General features: G+C 48.4%; 1 protein-coding gene across 5 annotated transcripts in view; it reads left to right on the top strand.

The window, feature by feature from the left end:
* The window catches only part of TET3 (tet methylcytosine dioxygenase 3), a 102,949-nt gene that overhangs the window by 71,861 nt on the left and 12,866 nt on the right, over window positions 1-18,222 (top strand). For 4 of the 5 annotated variants that reach the window (XM_023618868.2, XM_023618867.2, XM_023618866.2 and 1 more), the window contains 6 exons: window positions 167-257; window positions 6,797-6,890; window positions 13,854-14,062; window positions 15,303-15,453; window positions 16,853-16,942; window positions 17,454-17,591. In XM_023618868.2, coding sequence (XP_023474636.1) covers window positions 167-257; window positions 6,797-6,890; window positions 13,854-14,062; window positions 15,303-15,453; window positions 16,853-16,942; window positions 17,454-17,591 — 773 coding nt within the window. The remainder of the gene's footprint in view (window positions 1-166; window positions 258-6,796; window positions 6,891-13,853; window positions 14,063-15,302; window positions 15,454-16,852; window positions 16,943-17,453; window positions 17,592-18,222) is intronic. The other variant, XM_023618869.2, reaches the window with a different exon arrangement.

Genomic DNA, 18,222 nt, shown 5'->3' with positions numbered 1-18,222 from the left:
ATTTCCTGATTTCTGATGGAGTTGAACACATTTTGACATGTTTATAAGCCATTTAGATTTCCTCTTTTGTATTGTGCCCGTTAATTTTCCTATTGGTGGTTTGCCTTTCTAAGTTAGTGTTGATGAATTGATGTCTCCAAATAATGTTTACTCTGTGTTTCTGCAGAACAAATAGTGGAGAAAGATGAAGGTCCATATTACACTCACCTGGGATCTGGCCCCACGGTAGCCTCTATCCGGGAACTCATGGAGGAGCGGTGAGTGATGCACAGATGTCCAAGGAGAAATGGGCAAGTTGTTAACAGAATATGGATTTTAAGCAGCTGTCATTTTCGTTGCCTTGTACTAGATAGTCTACAGAAAGGAAGCCCTGGTGTCCAGACTGTGGAAGGATGAATGTGGGATTCTCACCCCCTATGCTGCTTCTGCGTTTCTTTCTATCTGTAGGTCTGCCCCCTTATATCCCCCTCCCCCACTCTTTTGCTCTGTCTTTCTTGAAATATTTTTTATTGAAGAAATGGGGTTAAATGGTATATGTCCTAAAGAGGTTCCCATGGTCTGAATTTTGCTGCTGGCTTTCTTGTAGTATTGTGTAACAAGTTCTTCTGCCCTCTGTAAATTGGTAGTTAGATCTAAAGACTTGATCTAAATCAGGTTGCATTTCCATTCTTTCTTGTTTTCAAAACTACTTCATAGGTGGTATTTTGTACCTCTGTTAGAAGGAATGTAATGTCTTGTCTTTTGCCAGTGGGTGTCTCTTCAGGTTGTCTCCTCAGTCCTTTTGACATGGTCCTAGAAGTGTTTAATATCTTTCTTGATTTCTCATATGACAAGGTGTTCTGGGTTCACGTTGTGCATTTATCCAAGAAGTCCTGGTTTTTTTTTATTGGAGGAAAATGTATTGAGAAAACAGACTCTGGGTACTAGGGGTACTCATTGCTACTGGGGTGCTCATTGTTTCTAGGCTGTTGCAGTTGAAGGAGCTAAGATATATGTGTAGGTTTTTGATTTTTGTTTTGTTTAGTGATTTAATATATCATGAGTTTATATTGACGCTTCCAATTCAAACTCAAGACCATAGGGTTTTTACTTAATAGCTCTGTTTTGTTTTTGTTTTTTTTTTACAGCAGTTTGTATAGATAGAGACTTTAAAATCTCTGTACATTTCCACAGCGGATATTAAATAGTGTGAGTTCCAGCATATGGAGAGGTAAAATAGCTTGGTGATTGAGAGCGTATGGACACCAGAGCTAGATTAAGGTCCAGTCCTGGCTCTGCCACTTGCTGCTGAGTCCTTGCTAAGTTTCTCTACTTCTCTGTGACCCAGTTTTCTTATCTGCAAGATGGAGACCGTGATAAAAGTACATACATTGGAGGAAAGTTGTGAGGATAAACTGAACTGATGTCTGGAAAGCACTTAGTGCTTATTAGTAAGTACTGCACGCAGGGTGTCCACCTCATATACATGTGTACTGATTACATTTTTTATAACAAGCATTAGTATTTTAATAATAAAGGCAAAGATTCTGTAGACAGAAACATATTTGCTCATACATATGCCTACAGATGTGTGGAAGGTTGAGGCGCTTAGAGTTTCTACAAATTTGGAACCAGATTTTCTCTGACCAGGGGAGCCAAATTAATCCCGTCATTAATACAGCAGGGAACATGAGTTTGAACTGAATAACTGTAATGGCATCCTGAATGAATAAAAGGTAAGAGGAATGGAGGACAGTGACCTGCTGTGAACACTTTTAACAGATGGAGCCCTGTGCCATCTGGAAGCATTTATATTCAAAAAGCATTTGATCAAAGACCCAATCTGCAAATTCAAGCCTGATTGAAGGGGCACCTCTGAGTCCCTGAGAATGAAACATTTAAAACAGGGCGTGTGTTGTACATGTACGCCCACGTGTGCCCACCTACGTATGTCTTGCAGTTTTGAGGTTGGAGCGGGCATCTCTTTGGCCGGTGGTTTTGTAAGGAATCTTGACCCTGTCGTTTTCCAGTTGAGGGCTGTGGAGGAGTCAAATCTTCGAGTTGGATCTGGGACCGTTTTTGTATGTGTTTGTTTCTTGGTAACAGTTTATAGGATTTCTAGAGAGCTCTCTAAATAACTTTTAGTTATAGAAGAGTATGTTTTGAAACGAGGATTAAGAGAGAGTGATAAAGTTGAGATTTGTCCTTTTCTCTCTCATTGCTTTAAAAATAACAGCCAAGTGTGGATTCTCTAGAAACTGATCCAAGGAAGGAATTCCTCTCAAGACCAGGAATACTTGTGTTTTTCCTCAGCAACTGGTTTATTTTTATCTTAAGGACCTTGTAAATCATATAACAGATTGCGATTCCATCTTTATGTTGGCTGCTAGTAAGCTCAGAGCCAGATTTGTGTACCCCCATTAGGAGGCGGGAAGTTTCTCATCTTTGGCCCAGGGGAGCCTATTCACGTTCACTCCTGAGTCCTTTTGCTGTGACCCTAAGGAGTCTTCATTAGCTTGCTCGATTTCTCACTTGTTGAAATATTCCAGACTCATCTTTCGAAATACGCAGAAGACCCCAGTGTTTGCATTTTGTGTACCAACATCACGTCTGTCTGTTTCTCCTCTTATTCTGATTTCATCACCTGTTATTTTTATCCTATCGACGTCTTTTTAAGTTCCTTTCCAGAACAAGGAGAGGAATGAACGATTGATGAAAGTCACCTGGCTGGTGGCAGGGGGTGGGAGGGGTCCACTTTGTGAATGGTCCAGGCTGTCTTTTTCCCTAGCCTCTCCCCTCGACCCTCTCTCTGCAGGACCACCCTACTGCCAGGAGCTGGCCAGAGGCAGGGAGAGGGAGGGAACTGAAATCGAGGAGACGGTGCTCTTAGCTTATCTGGCAAAGACTTGGAGAAAGGAGGGGGAGGTTGATAGCAAATCCTAAAATATTAGCCTAGTTTATTTATGGGTTCCATTCCTCCTGGGTAGCCGGGTCCTCATTGTCATAGATACTTGAAGTCAGTTGTTCAAACCCACATCTGAGAATGGTGTGCTGCACAGAGCCACGTGTCCTCTAGCTGGGAAGGGAATTCTCTGCAGCCTAGGAATTCATTAAATGTTCATTCTGTACAGGAACAGCTGACACGGTGCTAGCAAATCTGAGTTCAGGGTAACTGGTCTCATTACTGTGTGATGGAGCTAACGCCGAAAAAGCAGTTTCAGATCAGTGTTTCTCAAGCTTGAGTGTGCTTCAGAGTCTCCCACAGAGCTTGTGAAAGCACAGGTCTCTGGGCCCCAGCCCAGTTTCTGACCTAGCAGGTCTGGGATGGGACCCCAGAGTCTGCATTCCTTCTAAGTTCCCAGGTGATGCTGGTCCCGGCCCCACCCTTTGAGAGCCACTGGCTAAAATGATCAGGTTACGCTTTAGAATAAGGTTTCAGCCCGTCCTTGCAGACTTCGCTTAGGGTCTCGGAGTTCATGTGTATACTAGAAGGGCCTCTCAATGGTAGCCAGAAAGTAAGACATTTAAGAAGAAATCCTAAATCCAGAGTCAGTTGGTTCTCTTTAAACACAGAGACAGTTCTAGTTTGAAAAAAAGTCTAGCTGATCAGTCGTGCTTGGCCCTCTTATTTGCTCTTGAATGTCAAGTTCACGGCAGGAAGCATTTCTCACAAGGGCAGGATGGTGGGGCAGGTCCTGGTCAGAAGGCCCGGTCTGCGTCCTCAGCTCACCCTCCTGTGGGGAACCCGATATCCTGTCCCTTGGGGCGAGAGCGGTGGGGTCACTGTGGGAAGAACAGTGACCCCAGAACACACTGAGTGCCCAGGCTCTGTACTTGTGGGCTGCTTCCTGATAAATGCTTGTTCCACTGAAAATTTTCCAGGAACCAAACAAAAGCAGCGCTCTCTGGTCCTTTCCTCTTGAATCAGCCCAGGCTATGTAAACTCCCCAGGGTCCTGTCTCCAGACACCTTCTGTAAGGGACTGACATAGCCTGGGAATTTTAATGTGGTCATTAGCAGAAACACTTTTCACCTCTTCACTGAGACCTGGAGTGAAATAGAGAACATTGAACTCAGAGAAACCTTAGATCGGCATTTTTAAAAATATTTGTTTTCTTTTCCAATTACAAAAATAAAACATGTCTATAAAAGGCCTTTTAAAAAAAGTTTAGAGTGAATAAAGCTGTCTAGCAATTAAAGTTGTCTAGCAAAACGAACTTTTTAAAAAAATGTTTGATGCTTGCCTTTCAATTTTTCCTAAACATTTACAAAGATATACATATGTATACAGAGAAATTTTGAACCAAATGGGATCAATCATAATATACCCACTATTTGCAAATCTTTGTTCCCCTACTTAATTTCTTCCATGTCAGTACGTATAATTCTGCCGAATCCTTTTTGATGGCTACATGGTTTTCCATTGTATGGAAATTTATTTCATTATTTTATTTAGCCAGTTCTATACTGGATATTTAAGTTAATGAATATCTTGTTCCTAAATCTTGTATTTGTACAGTTCTTTCTCAGGTAGAAATTCCTTAGAAGTGGAATGAGTGAAATAGAGAATATGTGCAACTGTCTATGGATGTATGTAAGGAATATGCGTAACTAATAGCTATGATAGCATTACCCTGTATTAAATAGTTTTTTTTTTAAAGATTGGCACCTGAGCTAACAGCTGTTGCCAATCTTCTTTTTTTTTTTCTGCTTTTTCTCCCCAAATCCCCCCAGTACATAGTTGTATACTTTAGTTGTAGGTCCCTCCAGTTGTGCTGTGTGGGACGCCACCTCAACGTGGCCTGACGAGCGGTGCCATGTCCGCAGCCAGGATTCAAACCAGCAAAACCCTGGACCGCCGAAGCAGAGCGCACAAACTTAACCTCTTGGCTACCGGGCCAGCCCCTAAATAGTGTATTAATATAATACACCATGACCAAGTTGTATTCATGACAGAAATACAAGGATAGTTTGATTTAGACAGTCTGTTAAAATAGCATACCATGTTAATTGATCAAAGGAGAAAAACCATTCAATCGTCTGTGTCCTTAGACATTAGAAATGTATTTGGTAAAAGTAATCAATCCTTTTTTTTTTAGATTTTATTTTTTACTTTTCCTTCTTCTCCCCAAAGCCCCACAGGACATAGTTGTATATTTTAGTTGTGGGTCCTTCTAGTTGTGGTATGTGGGACACTGCCTCAGCATGGTGCAAGGAGCGGTGGTAGGTCCGCGCCTGGGATCAGAACCGGTGACACCCTGGGCCGCCGAAGCAGAGCGCATAAACTTAACCACTCAGCTTTGGGGCCAGCCCCAAAAGTAATCAATTCTTGATGAAAAATCCTTACAACAGGAGACCCTTAGTAAAACCCTAAAAAGTAAGGAAGTCTCTGCTTGTATCCCGAAGTCAGCTAGGTTCATGCTCAGTGATGAATAGTTGGGAACATTTCTGGTAAAGTCAGGAAATAAGCAAAGATGCCTGCTAGCACTTCAGAAGCGCTGCCAACAGAGACAAGACTGAGATAGAGTGGACAGGAGGAGGTGGCAAATGACCCTATTTACAGATGATGTGGTATTGTAAAGAGCCTGAAACTAAAGAGCCGTTGAAAATAAGACAATTCAGGGACCGGCCTGGTGGTGTAGTGGTTAAGTTCATGCTTTGGCAGCCTGGGATTCACAGGTTCGGATCCGATCTGCAGACCTAGCACCACTCATCAAGCCACACTGTGGCGGCATCCCACATAAAATAGAGGAAGACTATTATTAGTCTTAGGAAGATTATTATTAGCTCAGCAACTATCTTCCTCACACACACACACACACACACAAGACAATTCAGTAAGATGGCTGTTTACATTATTAAGAGTAATTAGTATTGATTGGGGCTCTTCCCTCATACCAGTAACTTGAAAGCACTTTAGATAATGTGTTCCCTGTGGATTATCTCATGTGATCTTTTTCCAAGCCTAAGAGTTAGGAACCATTTTTAACTCCATTTTACAGATGAAGAAGCTGAGACTTAGAGAAGTTCAGTCATTGGGCCACTGTCCTGTACAAGAAAGTGGCTGGGCTGGCATTCATCTCAGTCTGTCTGCCCTTGTCCAAGGCTGTACTGTAACTGCCGTGCCCCCAGATAGTTGTGTGGCCTTGGGCAGGTCGGTTCAGCTCTGGGGGCCATCGTTTCATCACCTCTGAATGTGATGTGGTTAGTTAGATGGTCTCAGGATCCCTGAGTGTGTGCATGTGTGTGTGGGCCAGGGCAGGAGTGTGTGCGGTAACCAGACGTGTTTACCTTCCGGGGGAACCTTGGAGCCCGTTTGTGCCTGGTGGGGTCCCTTCCTCTCGCCTCAGCTCTCTGTCCTCATCATATTCACGTGTCTCTGCTGGGATTGTTGAAAGAGAACAGTGCGGGTTTCCCCATTTCTTTTCCTTTGTTTATTGAGTTTATAACTAACTCACTCTGAGGTGCCTTAGCAACAGGGCTGGATACAAATGCTGCATTTAGCCTTTCATTTGAGTCCCCTTCCTGGAGGCTCAGAGGTAATGTCAGGGGCACTCTGCTAGACTGCCCCTCTGCCCTGGGACAGAGCTGGACCACGTGGACCAGAGGCCATAGGAACCTGGGAGGTAAACCCAGCCACTGTGTCTCCGGAGGCTGTAAGCACAGAATAAACACTTAAACCTTTCTCTTTCTTCTCTGTTGCCCCTGTGGTAACTAGAAACCTGAGCTGCAGCACACTGAGGCCCACCTTCTTACCGTAAGTTGCTCTCCTTTGGGGTTCCACTGTGCTAACGGTGGCTTCTGTGTCCCTCTCCAGGTACGGAGAGAAGGGGAAAGCCATCCGGATCGAGAAGGTCATCTACACCGGGAAGGAGGGGAAGAGCTCTCGTGGCTGCCCCATCGCCAAGTGGGTGAGTGTCAAGACCCCGCAGCTGAGGCTGTGCCTCAGTCTCCCCTGCAGGCCAGGTCAGGCTGTGTGGAGGAAACATGTGTTTACTGTGCAGGGGAACTGCAGAGCCGGCATCTGGTGCTTGGTTAGGGCCATTTCCCCCCGGTCTCAGCCCCCTTTGTCCTCATTTTGTTTAAATGCCAGCTCCTGGTGTCCTGGGCTGACCTCAGAACTGCTCTGGTCATTATGCTCAACTCACAGTGTCCCCGTGGTTCAGGGCTGAGGCTGCAGATGTTGTCTCACCAAGGCTGGGCCCCTGCTGGGGACCGTTTGACTCCCCTGCCCCTCCGTGTGCTCTGGAGCTGCCGGTGTTCCCGTCTCCTGTCTGGAGGAGGCGAGGCCCCGGGCAGGGTCGGGGACAGACTTGCATCCGCTTCACTTCTGAACTGCTGTTTCCCTGGAGGCAGCCTGAGTGTCTCCGCAGGAGGAACGTCGATGACTCAGACCCCAGTTTCACCCGAACTTTCCTGACCTCCCCTTAAGTCCTCAGAGAGACGGTTAGGACCACTGCAGGCTCAGTGCTCAGGAGAGCAGGGTCGTCGGGCAGCTGTGAGCTCCGTGCTGTGCAGGGGGCTTGGTAGGGGGAGCAGGCGTGGAAGATGGAAGGCTCTGTCCCCGTGTTCCAGCTGCTTGTGGTACCCTAGAGACACATAAAGTCACGGAGACCCGAAAAATCGAGGGTTAACTTCGAGAGGCAGACTTGGTGTTGTAGAGTTCAGGGGCAGGGGACATGCGTGGCAGGAAGAACATCAGGCTGCGTTTCCCAGAGAAGGTGGACACACGTGGGGCCGTGAATATGGGGCCGTATCAAAGGGGCTGAGGAGAGGGTAGAAGCACTGCTGGTGAGGAGGGCCGCGTGAGCAAAGGCACAAAGGCTGTGAACGGATGCGTGGCTGCTTTGAGCGAGGCAAGGTGGCGAGATGACCTTTGTGAGCCTGTGTCCATCTGTGCACGTCCCTCTTCTTATCTGGTATATACCCCCATGCCTTTGCACCTTGGTTTTTACTGAAATAAAATGTATCTGAACCTGAACTACCACATACATATTTGTAGCAATTTTCAGTTGGTATTGCAGAATTATAAACAACAAAGGAATCCGGAACTACTTAGAGCCATCACAGGTGTGAAGAAGCACGTTGTCCCTGCCCTCGTGCAAGATGGTCATTACAGCGGGAGGTGGACTGATCAGGGTCGGGTGTTATCCACCCAGAGAACCCATCAGGGAAATGGCGTCTGCCCCTTTCTCCTGCTAATTCATGCGGTTGTCAAGGAATTCCAAAACCTTGGGCAGGAATCTTAAGATCCTTGGGGCACAGGTAGAGTGAGGGACTTTTGCAGCTTCAGAAACAGTTGGCACTTTAAGGAAAGAAAACAGCTGGCTGGGGCCAGCCCAGTGACACAGTGGTTAAGTGCACACGTTCCGCTTCTCGGCGGCCTGGGGTTCGCCGGTTCGGATCCAGGTGCAGACATGGCACCGCTTGGCACGCCATGCTGTGGCAGGCATCCCACATATAAAGTAGAGGAAGATGGGCACAGATGTTAGCTCAGGGCCAGTCTTCCTCAGCAAAAAGAGGAGGATTGGCAGTAGTTAGCTCAGGGCTAATCTTCCTCAAAAAAAAAAAAAAAAAAGAAAAAGAAAACAGCTAGCTATGGGGGTGGCATTGAAGAAGAGAATATGCATTTCCAGCCCCTGGATGCCTGTGGTGAAGGGTTAACTCTTGCCAGCGCTTGCTTGTGTGGCTCTGCTGAGGACTGAGGAGGGAGGCGCCCAGGTAAAGTGTGAGATCTCCTGGGACTGTGGCAGGAAGGCAGAATGATGGGGGGGAGGAACTCAGTCCTCAGAACGTTGGTCGCCCGGGGTCTGTGGACGGATGCCCAGAGCAGAGCACATGTAGCACAGTGAACTTGAAGTTTTGTCCAAAAGGTGGAACAGCTTGTGGGCATCATGGGATCTGGTGTGTGATGCCGCCTTTGAAAGAAAAGCCCAGGTAGAGGGAAATGCATAGCGACAGTGTTCCCAGGTGTTGAGAAATTCCTGTATCTGATGCACAAAGGAAAAAGGAGAGAGGAAAGAGTTTCTTATGAGAAGAGCAAGTGATGGTAAATCATAGAACTATCACAGTGGCAAGAAAATGACAGTGCTGAGTTATGTTTTTTGTTCTTTTCTATCCATCTCCCTTAGTGTCATGCACCACTCCTATTTTTTGCTAACACAGACGCCAAATACCCCAGTATTTTTGTGGTAGGGCTCATCTGAAGAGTTCCACCTCCTTGGCAGTTGGAGAGGGGCAGGTGTTCCCTTTCCTTGGGGAAGTGACCCACAAACGCCAAGGACAGGTTATTCTTGGTGGCAGCATGGCGTCAAGGGCCCAGGCGGTGGTCTGTGGCCATGGGCAGGTGGCAGCATCCAGCTGTCCGTGGTGGGCGGTGCCTCTTGTGCTTCTCCCTGCCCCCTCGTCCCATGTCCAGAGCCAGGGTTTTCTTCCAACCAGGGTTCATGTCTGTGTTTGCAACCTGAACACCCAACCAGTACCTTCAACTAAAAGCAGTGCTCCTGACAGGTTCTAGATGTAAATGGCCAGGATCTTGAGAGGCAAAGTCGAGGTGCATCATGGGTTCCCAGCAAATGTGTGTTAAGAAAATGATGTGAGAAAGCAGTGGGACGACCCAGAGAGCCCGCTGGTGATCTCTGATTTTAAGGTGTCCTGTACGAAGTATGGAAGTCACCAAGCATGGGAGTAAGAGCGTGACCTAGGTAGCATTTTGAAGGTTCAGAATAAACAGAGGCATGTCAGAAGCAAATGCCACGGACAGCAGAAATGGGCTTTTGGTAAAAGAACCTCAGAGATGCTGCTTGGGCCCGTCTGTAAGGGTCACAGAGGTCAGAAGGCAGGTATTTGGAGGCCCGTCAGGAGCTTGGTGGAGTGGACTTCTGGGAAGATCCCAGGGGTGGAACTAAGTACCAACGTTGGAGTGATGAGAGGACACATGTGAGTTTCTGCGGGTGCTGTGCTCAGGGTCTTCCTGCCCAGAATCTGGGTGAGAGGTGTGTGATTCTGGGATGGCACATGCACCATCTGTGTCACCATGCTCAGTTGTTGGTTTGTTTTGCCATCTGTTGACCTTTGACTTTTGCCCCTTGTGCATGTCATCCTGCTGGGTTCCTTTGTAGAGTGTGGGTCGGGAGCTCCGCTTGGTTTTCTTACAGTTTTTCTGAGTGTACCCACAGGCCTGGGAGGGTGTGGCCACAGAGGACTGTCTCCTTGTGCCTGGTCACGTTTATGTGTTTGCCACTCAGAAAACAAAAAGGACGTGGCCTCAGTCTCAGCTTTGACAGGTCAAGTGTCTCCCCGTGTGCTCTGAACACATGTAGCACATGAGTGCCATTAGCTGGTCGCTGCCCCGGGCACTGAGTGGAGGTTGACAATAGTGCCTCAGAAACCCTAGTCACAGGGACCGCTGTGTTTGTTATCAGTACCTACCAGGTATGCAGATGCCCTGCTCAGTCTGTGGGAGGCCGGGCAGTCATACAGGGAGTTATAACACCGCAGATGATTCAAGGGCATATTCATGTGTTACTGCTCCCAGAAGACAGTTTTTAAAATAATGATGTGATTGATGCTTCCATGGTGGGATACCATTATGGCTGTGACTCAAGCAGGAAGCCATCACCCAGAGATGTGTTTTGTTAAGCATGCAAGGTGTCCTTTAAGGAAACTCTGACACATGCTACAACATAGATAAACCTTTAGGACACTATGCTGAGTAGAATAAGCCAGTCACAAAAGGACAAATACTGTGTGACTCCTCTTATATGAGGTACCTAGAGCGGTCAGATTCATAGAGTCAAAAAGTTGAATGGTTTTCACCATGGGCTGGGGTCGGGGGAGAAGGGAGAGTTAGCGTTAAACGGGTACGGAGTTTCTGTTTGGGAAGAAAGAAAGTTCTGGAGATGCAAAAGGTGCTGTTGATAGTTGCATATCAGTGTGAATGTACTTAATGTTACTGAAAGGTACACTTAAAAATGGCTAAGATGGCAAATTTTATGTTACGTATATTTTGCCACAATTTTAAAAAACTGAATCTGGTGCTCACATCTTTAAAAGGAGAGATTTCACGTAAAAATCTGGATTCCTGTTTTCTTCTTGTAAAATTGAAAGAGGTGGTGCTGGCGTTCCCACCAGGTGGTGGTTGATGGGAAGGCCGAGCCTCCCCCTTTGGAAGGGCAGATGCTTTTGCACTTTGCCACGGTCCACGCCACTCCCTAGTGGCACCAGACCTAGTGGCACCAGACCTAGTAGTCTGGCCCCTTTCCCTCTTTATATTACTTGCTGACTGCCTCTTTCGACATCTCCCTGCCCTGACATACTCGTGACCAAGTTTTCCTCAGCCCCATCCTATTGGGACCTACTGGAAATAGCCACTCAGGTGTTGCAAAGTACCTCAACCTCAGCACGTCCCCAGTCAACTCGCCAGTGAGCAGCAACACCCACACCCACCCACTCTCCTGCGCTTCAGAATGTAGAAGTCTTGTGAGACTTTTTTCCCTGTCCCTCAGCCCCTAAAGTCAGGTCGTCCCAAAGTCACCTTTCTCCTGAATGTCTCTGGAATCCATTCCTTTTCCTGTTTCCTTCCCCACTGCCCTGGTTCAGGACTTTATCGGCTTTTGCTTGGGTTACGTCGGTGGTCTTCCAACTGGTCTCCTCGTCTTCCCCTCTGCCACCCGTCTGCCCCCCTCTGTAAAGCATGCAGCTGTGTACAGAAGTAAGCCCCCTTCTTGTGGTCCTTTAGGGAGCCCTTGCCTCGAGTCCTTCTCCCTCAGCCTGCCACTCAAGGCCCTTTCCAATCTGCCCTCATGCCTCCCCTCTTCACAGGCCCCCACATCTTCCCTGGTCACAGAATTGCTTGGGATTCTTTGGGCAGATTCAGCCACCTTATTCCCCAGCTCCCAGGACCCTTTGCCTTGACGTGTCTTTTTGTGAGCCAGGATGCTGTCTAGGGAGTGAGTGAAGAGTGAGGTGAGAACCTGGATGAGGGCATGGCCAGATCCTCTGGAGAAGAGCAGTGCCAAGGCCTTTGCTTTTTTTTTTTTTTTTTTTTTAACAGCCTTATTGAGAGAGAATTCACATACCATACAATTCATGCTTTTTTTGAAGAAGATTAGCCATGAGCTAACGTCCGTGCCCATCTTCCTCTACTTTATGTGGGACTCCTGCCACAGCATGGCTTGACAAGTGGTGCATAGGTCTGCACTGGGGATCCAAACCCATGAACCCCGGGCTGCTGAAATGGAGCACACGAACCTAACCACTGCACCACCGGGCTGGCCCAAACTCATCCTTTTGATCTATACAATTCAATGGTTTTTGGTAGATTACATTATTAATTTTTAAAAATTGTTGGGCCCAGCACCATGGCTGAGTGGTTAAAGTTCTGCATGCTCTGCCTCCGTGTCCCAGGTTCACAGGTTTGGATCCCAGGTGCAGACCTGCTCCACTCACCAGCCAGGCTGTGGAGGTGTCCCACATATGAAAAAACAGAGGAGGGTTGGCACAGATGTTAGCTCAGGGCTAATCTTCCTCAAGCAAAAAGAAGAGGAGGATTGGCAGTGGATGTTAGCTCAGGGCAGATCTTCCTCAGGAAAATAAATAAATAAAAATAAAAATTGTAAAAGTATACAAAACATAAAATTTGTCATTTTAACCTTTTCTTTCTTTTTAAAAGATTGACACCTGAGCTAACATCTGTTGTCTTTTTTTTTTTTTTTTTTCTCTTCTTCTTCTCCCCAAAGCCCTCCAGTACATAGTTGTATATTCTAGTTGTAGGTCCTTCTGGTTCTGCTGTGTGGGATACCACCTCAGCATGGCTTGATGGGTGGTGCTAGATCCACGCCCAGGATGCAAACCAGCAAAACCCTGGGCTGATGAAAGGGAGCCTGCGAACTTAACCACTGGGCCATGGGGCCAACCCCATTTTAACCACTTTTAAGTATACCGTTCAGTGATATCAGCTACATTCACATTGTTATACAACAGTCGCCACAATCTATTTCCAAAACTTTTTGACCCCGTACTGAAACTCTATGCCCGTTAAACAGTAACTCCCTGTCCTCCCCTCCCCCCAGCCCCTCGTAACCACTGTTCTACTTTCTGTCTCTATGAATTTGCCTATTCTAGGTACCGCATGTAAATGGAATCCTACGATATTTGTTATTTTGTGCCTGGCTTATTTCACGTAGCGTAATGTTCTCAAGGTTCATCCACGTTGTAGCATGAGTCAGACTTTCCTTTCTTTTTAAGGTTGAATAATATTCCATCGTATGGCTATGCCATAGTGTGTTTATCCACGCCTCCATTGATGGACGCTTGGGTGGTTCCTACCTTTTGACCGTTACATAATGCTGCCCTGAACGCGGGGGTGCTGGTATCGGTCCAAGTCCCCACTTTCACTTCCCTTGGGTGTATTCCTAGGAGTGGCATCGCCTGGTCATATGGTACTTATATGTTTAGCTTCTTGAGGAACTGCCGAAAACTGTTTTCCACAGCACCAAGGCCCTTGCGTTTTAACGAAAAACATATGGGTAGGGGGCATTTTCTCTGCAGGTGTTTTAGGACGAAATGAAAAACTCTGCATATATTTTGGCTTACAATTTCATTTATGTATTTTTACTCCTAAGTCTATATAAATCATCAATAACTTAAATCTTGTGATTATTTTTTATTTTGCTCTTAAAAAAAATAACGTTTGTGTTTTTCATTCCGTAATTATGACGGTCTTTTAGCCTATGTGGTTGCGGACAGCAGGGTGTGACCCCAGGGACACTGCCCTGAAGACCTGCACCCCCAGATCTAGTTGGCAGGGGAGCGTGGGTGCCTGGCTCCCACGGTTAATGGTGTCCGCCCTGCCCCGCCCCGCATCCCCGCAGGTGATCCGCAGGCACACGCTGGAGGAGAAGCTGCTCTGCCTGGTGCGGCACCGGGCGGGCCACCACTGCCAGAACGCCGTGATCGTCATCCTCATCCTGGCCTGGGAGGGCATCCCCCGCAGCCTCGGAGACACCCTCTACCAGGAGCTCACCGACACCCTCCGGAAGTACGGGAACCCCACCAGCCGGAGATGTGGCCTCAATGATGAGTACGTGGGTGGAGTCCCAGCAGGCAGGGTCGGGGCAGCCGGGCCAGGGTTCATCAGCAGGGCTCCAGATGGCAGATGCAGGGGACTCTGTGCAGCCCTGGGAGAGCTCTGGCCCCATCCAGGGCCCTGTTAGTCCTGCAGAGTTAGGACTGTGGTGGAAACAGTGCTTAACCCCAGGTCCCATCCTGGGCTCTGGTCCTGGAGCAGAGGACTCGGCCCAGCTTTGCTTTGTGCCCCAGATTGACTCTGAGGCTCTGATGATGGTAACAGGTGTGAACAAGTGTGAGTGCCCCACTAACATAAGGCATCGATGGTATGCACGAAACCTACCCTTATAGGGTTTGTCCCACTTTTTAAATTAAGGTGTATTTACCTACAGTACAATTCATCCTTTTAAGTATACAATTGGAAGAGTTTTGACAAGTGTTTACAGTCTTATAGCCACGACCACCACAATAAGATACAGAACACTTCCATCTCCCCTAAAAGTTCCTGTGCCCCTTTATAGGCAGGCCCTTCCCCCACCCCGGTGACCACCAGTCTTGTTTCCTTCCCTGTGGGTTTGCCTTTGCAAGAATGTCATATAAACGCAGCCATGCAGGGCGTGGCCTTTTGAGACTTCCTTCTTTCCCTGAGCACAGTGTTTCTGAGCTTTGTCTCTGGATGCGTATCAGCCGTTCCTTCCTTTTTACTGCTGAGTCGTAGTCCACTGTGTGGGTGCATCACGATTTGTTAGCCATTGCCCCACTGAGGGGCATCTGGGTTGTTTCCAGGTTTTATTAAGCGTTGAATTGTAAGGTCAGTGTTTATTTGTTTAAAGGCTTGTCAGCATCTGGGCCTGCAGGAAGCAGGCATGCTCAAACCCTGTGGATCACGTTATTCCTCTATGTGTGTGGTCTGTGTTGGATCTGGTACAGATATTAGAGTTAAGAAAAAATATAAACCTTATTGAGTTTTTATCTAGATTCCTCCCACTCATCTCGAGCAACCCCTGTGCTTCTCCCAACAACAGACTCTCAGACCTTCAGGCTGAGGGGTGGGAGCAGAACAGACAGCTCAGAGCTGGCTCTTTACCCAAGGAAGTTTGGGAAAGGAATAGAGATGCTGGGGAAGGATGTGGTCTCAGTCACTGGGAGGCCAGTGGATGCCGGGCTTTAACTGGGCTGCCCCCTGAGGGAGAGAAGGAAGATTCTGGAACAAAAAACCCAGCTGTGTGCCTAACATGCGATGTGTGTTGCAGCCGGACCTGCGCTTGCCAAGGCAAAGACCCCAACACCTGCGGTGCCTCCTTCTCCTTTGGCTGTTCCTGGAGCATGTACTTCAACGGCTGCAAATACGCTCGGAGCAAGACGCCTCGCAAGTTCCGCCTCGCGGGGGACAACCCCAAAGAGGTGAGCAGAGCTCCACAGGGAACAATGGGACCTTCCCACGTATCTTTAATCGTCCGAGTGGGAGGCAGGATTAGCACGCCGTGACTCAGATGTGCAGAAAATGAAACTTGCTTCATTTTTTTAAAAACTGGCCGTATCTTGCTATGAAACAAAGTATGTGGGGTATGTTGTGTAGGGGTGCAGGGCGTGAAAAGTTAGACTTACCAGGTACAGGTACCTCACGCCCTTCCAGTTCAAACAGTCTCTTTATGGTAGATATTTATATTCCCCATCAGAATATGACCGTCTTAAATGGTAGTTTCTTCCCTCCATTTTTCCTAAGACATCTTTCTGGGTGTAGGAAGAGGGGCATCTGGGCCCTCGGCCACCTTCTGGGCCAATGCTGGACTTCCCGAGCTGTCCCTTATCCTGCCTGGCTGCTGGGCGGACATCTCTGTGCACTTATCCGTTTATCCAGGCCCTTGCTGTCTCCTTGCTGGGAGCCTGGCCTGGTCCTCGGGCACTGGGCTGGCATCCACACAGTATGGCCTCTAGGCCTGAGGCCTCCTCTCTGCAGCCTCCTGTTCATGCCTGTGCTCAAGGCCTGCTGGGAGCCCCCACAGCCCTACGTGCTCCCCTCAGAGGGCCAGAGAGAGGCTCTGGAGACCTGAAACTCTGCCAGGTGTAGGGCTGCTGCTTCGGCTAGGGCAGCACTCTGCCATGGAACTTTCTGTGATGATGGAAATGTTCTCCGTAGAGAACGTGCAGCCACAGGAGCCACATATAGCCACTGAGCATTTTAAATGTGGCTAGTGCAACGGAGGGTCTGAATTTTTAATTTTATTTAATTTTAATTAAAACTGATTTATATTTCAGTTGGCACATGTGGCTGTGACTAAGACATGAGATGGTGCGGGGCTAGAGGATAGAGCTTTGAGGTCTGTGTACCTTTCTCATCACAGGCTCTGGGCCTGGCTGGCTGTGGACTTTCTAGCACAGACCGTGACCACCTCCTCTGCCTTTATTTCCCTGACTTAACACCAGAAGAAGGATCCTCACTTTGTTGCTAACGTCTCTACATGCCTACCACACCACCCCTCTGACCTAGAACATTGAGCACTCAAAGCAAGAACATGCTTTATGGGTTCTGAGTGGCACTGGGCTAGAGGCTAGAAGAGCAGTGGCTTAGCGGTCAAGATGACTAGACCTTCAGACTGTAGCTTTTCCTGGTGAGCTTCAGTGTCTCCAGCTTTAAAAAGGACTTGGCACCACACTCCTCCCAGAGAGACTGCTGTAAAAAACACCTGATGACACTTTGCTTCCTACCTTCCTGGTGGCATCCCAATGATAGTTCGTTTCCAGTGGGCAGTTTTCTGGGCAGGGCTGCTCTGGATACGTATGACTGCTCTTCTCTCCGCAGGAAGAAGTGCTCCGGAAGAGTTTCCAGGATCTGGCCACCGAAGTCGCTCCCCTGTACAAGCGGCTGGCGCCCCAGGCCTATCAGAACCAGGTACTTGGTCCTGGGTCTCTCTCTACCCACATGTCATCCACGTGTCTGCCCAGGTTCCGTGAAGGTGGGAAATGGGAGAGTGACCTTTTCTGTGCTCCTTATGGCAAAAGCCCAGCCAGAGAGAGAGCAGTGCTGTAGGTCTTTGATAGACCCGTTTTTCACACCAAGCTGACAGCATCCCAAACCCTCTCTCCTCTAGCCCTCGTCGTCATCCCTTTCCCCTAGTAACCCTCCATCCCGTCTGGTCTGGTTTCCACTGGGGAGGTTCGGGTTTCTCTCCACTGTTACCCCTGCATCTCCCAGACCAGGGGAGGGGGACTTGAGATACCCCGGAAGGAGGTAGTTCCTGCAAGGGCTTCAGCCAGAAAACCGCCTCTCCTGCAGCCCAAGTACAAGGCGGCTGAGGTCCCTAACTGCCCTCCTCCCTCCCTGGAAGACCCGCCCTCCCAGTCCAGAATCAGGGCCGCTCACCTCAGGTCACGTGAGCAGTTCTCCTTGGCCATCCACACAGGTGACCAACGAGGAGATAGCGATCGACTGCCGCCTGGGGCTGAAGGAAGGGCGGCCCTTCTCGGGGGTCACAGCCTGCATGGACTTCTGTGCCCACGCCCACAAGGACCAGCATAACCTCTACAACGGGTGCACAGTGGTAAGGAAGCCTGTGACCTGTCACAGCCCGGCCCGTGGGCCAATCCTGGGAGACTGATCTTTGCAGACAGCTGGGCTCAGAGTAGGGAGGGACCTGGAGATGCGATTCTCAGGACTCTGGGAGGAGCCTGCCCGACTGCCTGCTCCCACCCGCTTCTCTGAGAAATGCCTGGGCCAGATGCATGGACAAGGCTGGCCTTGTTTCCATGTCTTAGGTGGAGGCTGCATGCTTGGGCGTCTGGAGTCGCCATTCTCTAAAGCGTGGTTCCAGGTCTCTGTGGACACTAGGATTTAAATCCAAACAACCTCTGATTCGTTCATTGAGCACATGTTTACTGTGCCCCAGCTGCCACTCCAGTTTCCTGGAAATAAAATGGACTAGGTCCTACCCAAGGATGTGAGATAGTGTCTGTTAGCAATGAAGGCTGTGAGGAAAAGGATAAAGTGATAGCCATTGCTGTCTTAGATGGGGTGGTTAGGGAGGCATCTCTGAGGAGGGGGCGCCTGGGCTGAGATGTGAGTGGAGTGAGAGGATGAGGGCTGAGTGTCTGGGGCTAGAGTGCTTAAGGCAGAAGGACCAGCACAGGCAAAGGCTTGGGGGTGAAATTAGAGGGTGGACCGGGGGCAGGTGG

Source organism: Equus caballus, chromosome 15 (assembly GCF_041296265.1).
Source record: "Equus caballus isolate H_3958 breed thoroughbred chromosome 15, TB-T2T, whole genome shotgun sequence".
In the NCBI taxonomy this organism is placed as follows: Eukaryota; Metazoa; Chordata; class Mammalia; order Perissodactyla; family Equidae; genus Equus; species Equus caballus.
Note: the sequence above shows the minus strand (reverse complement) of the source record. Positions and strands in the feature narration are given on the sequence as shown.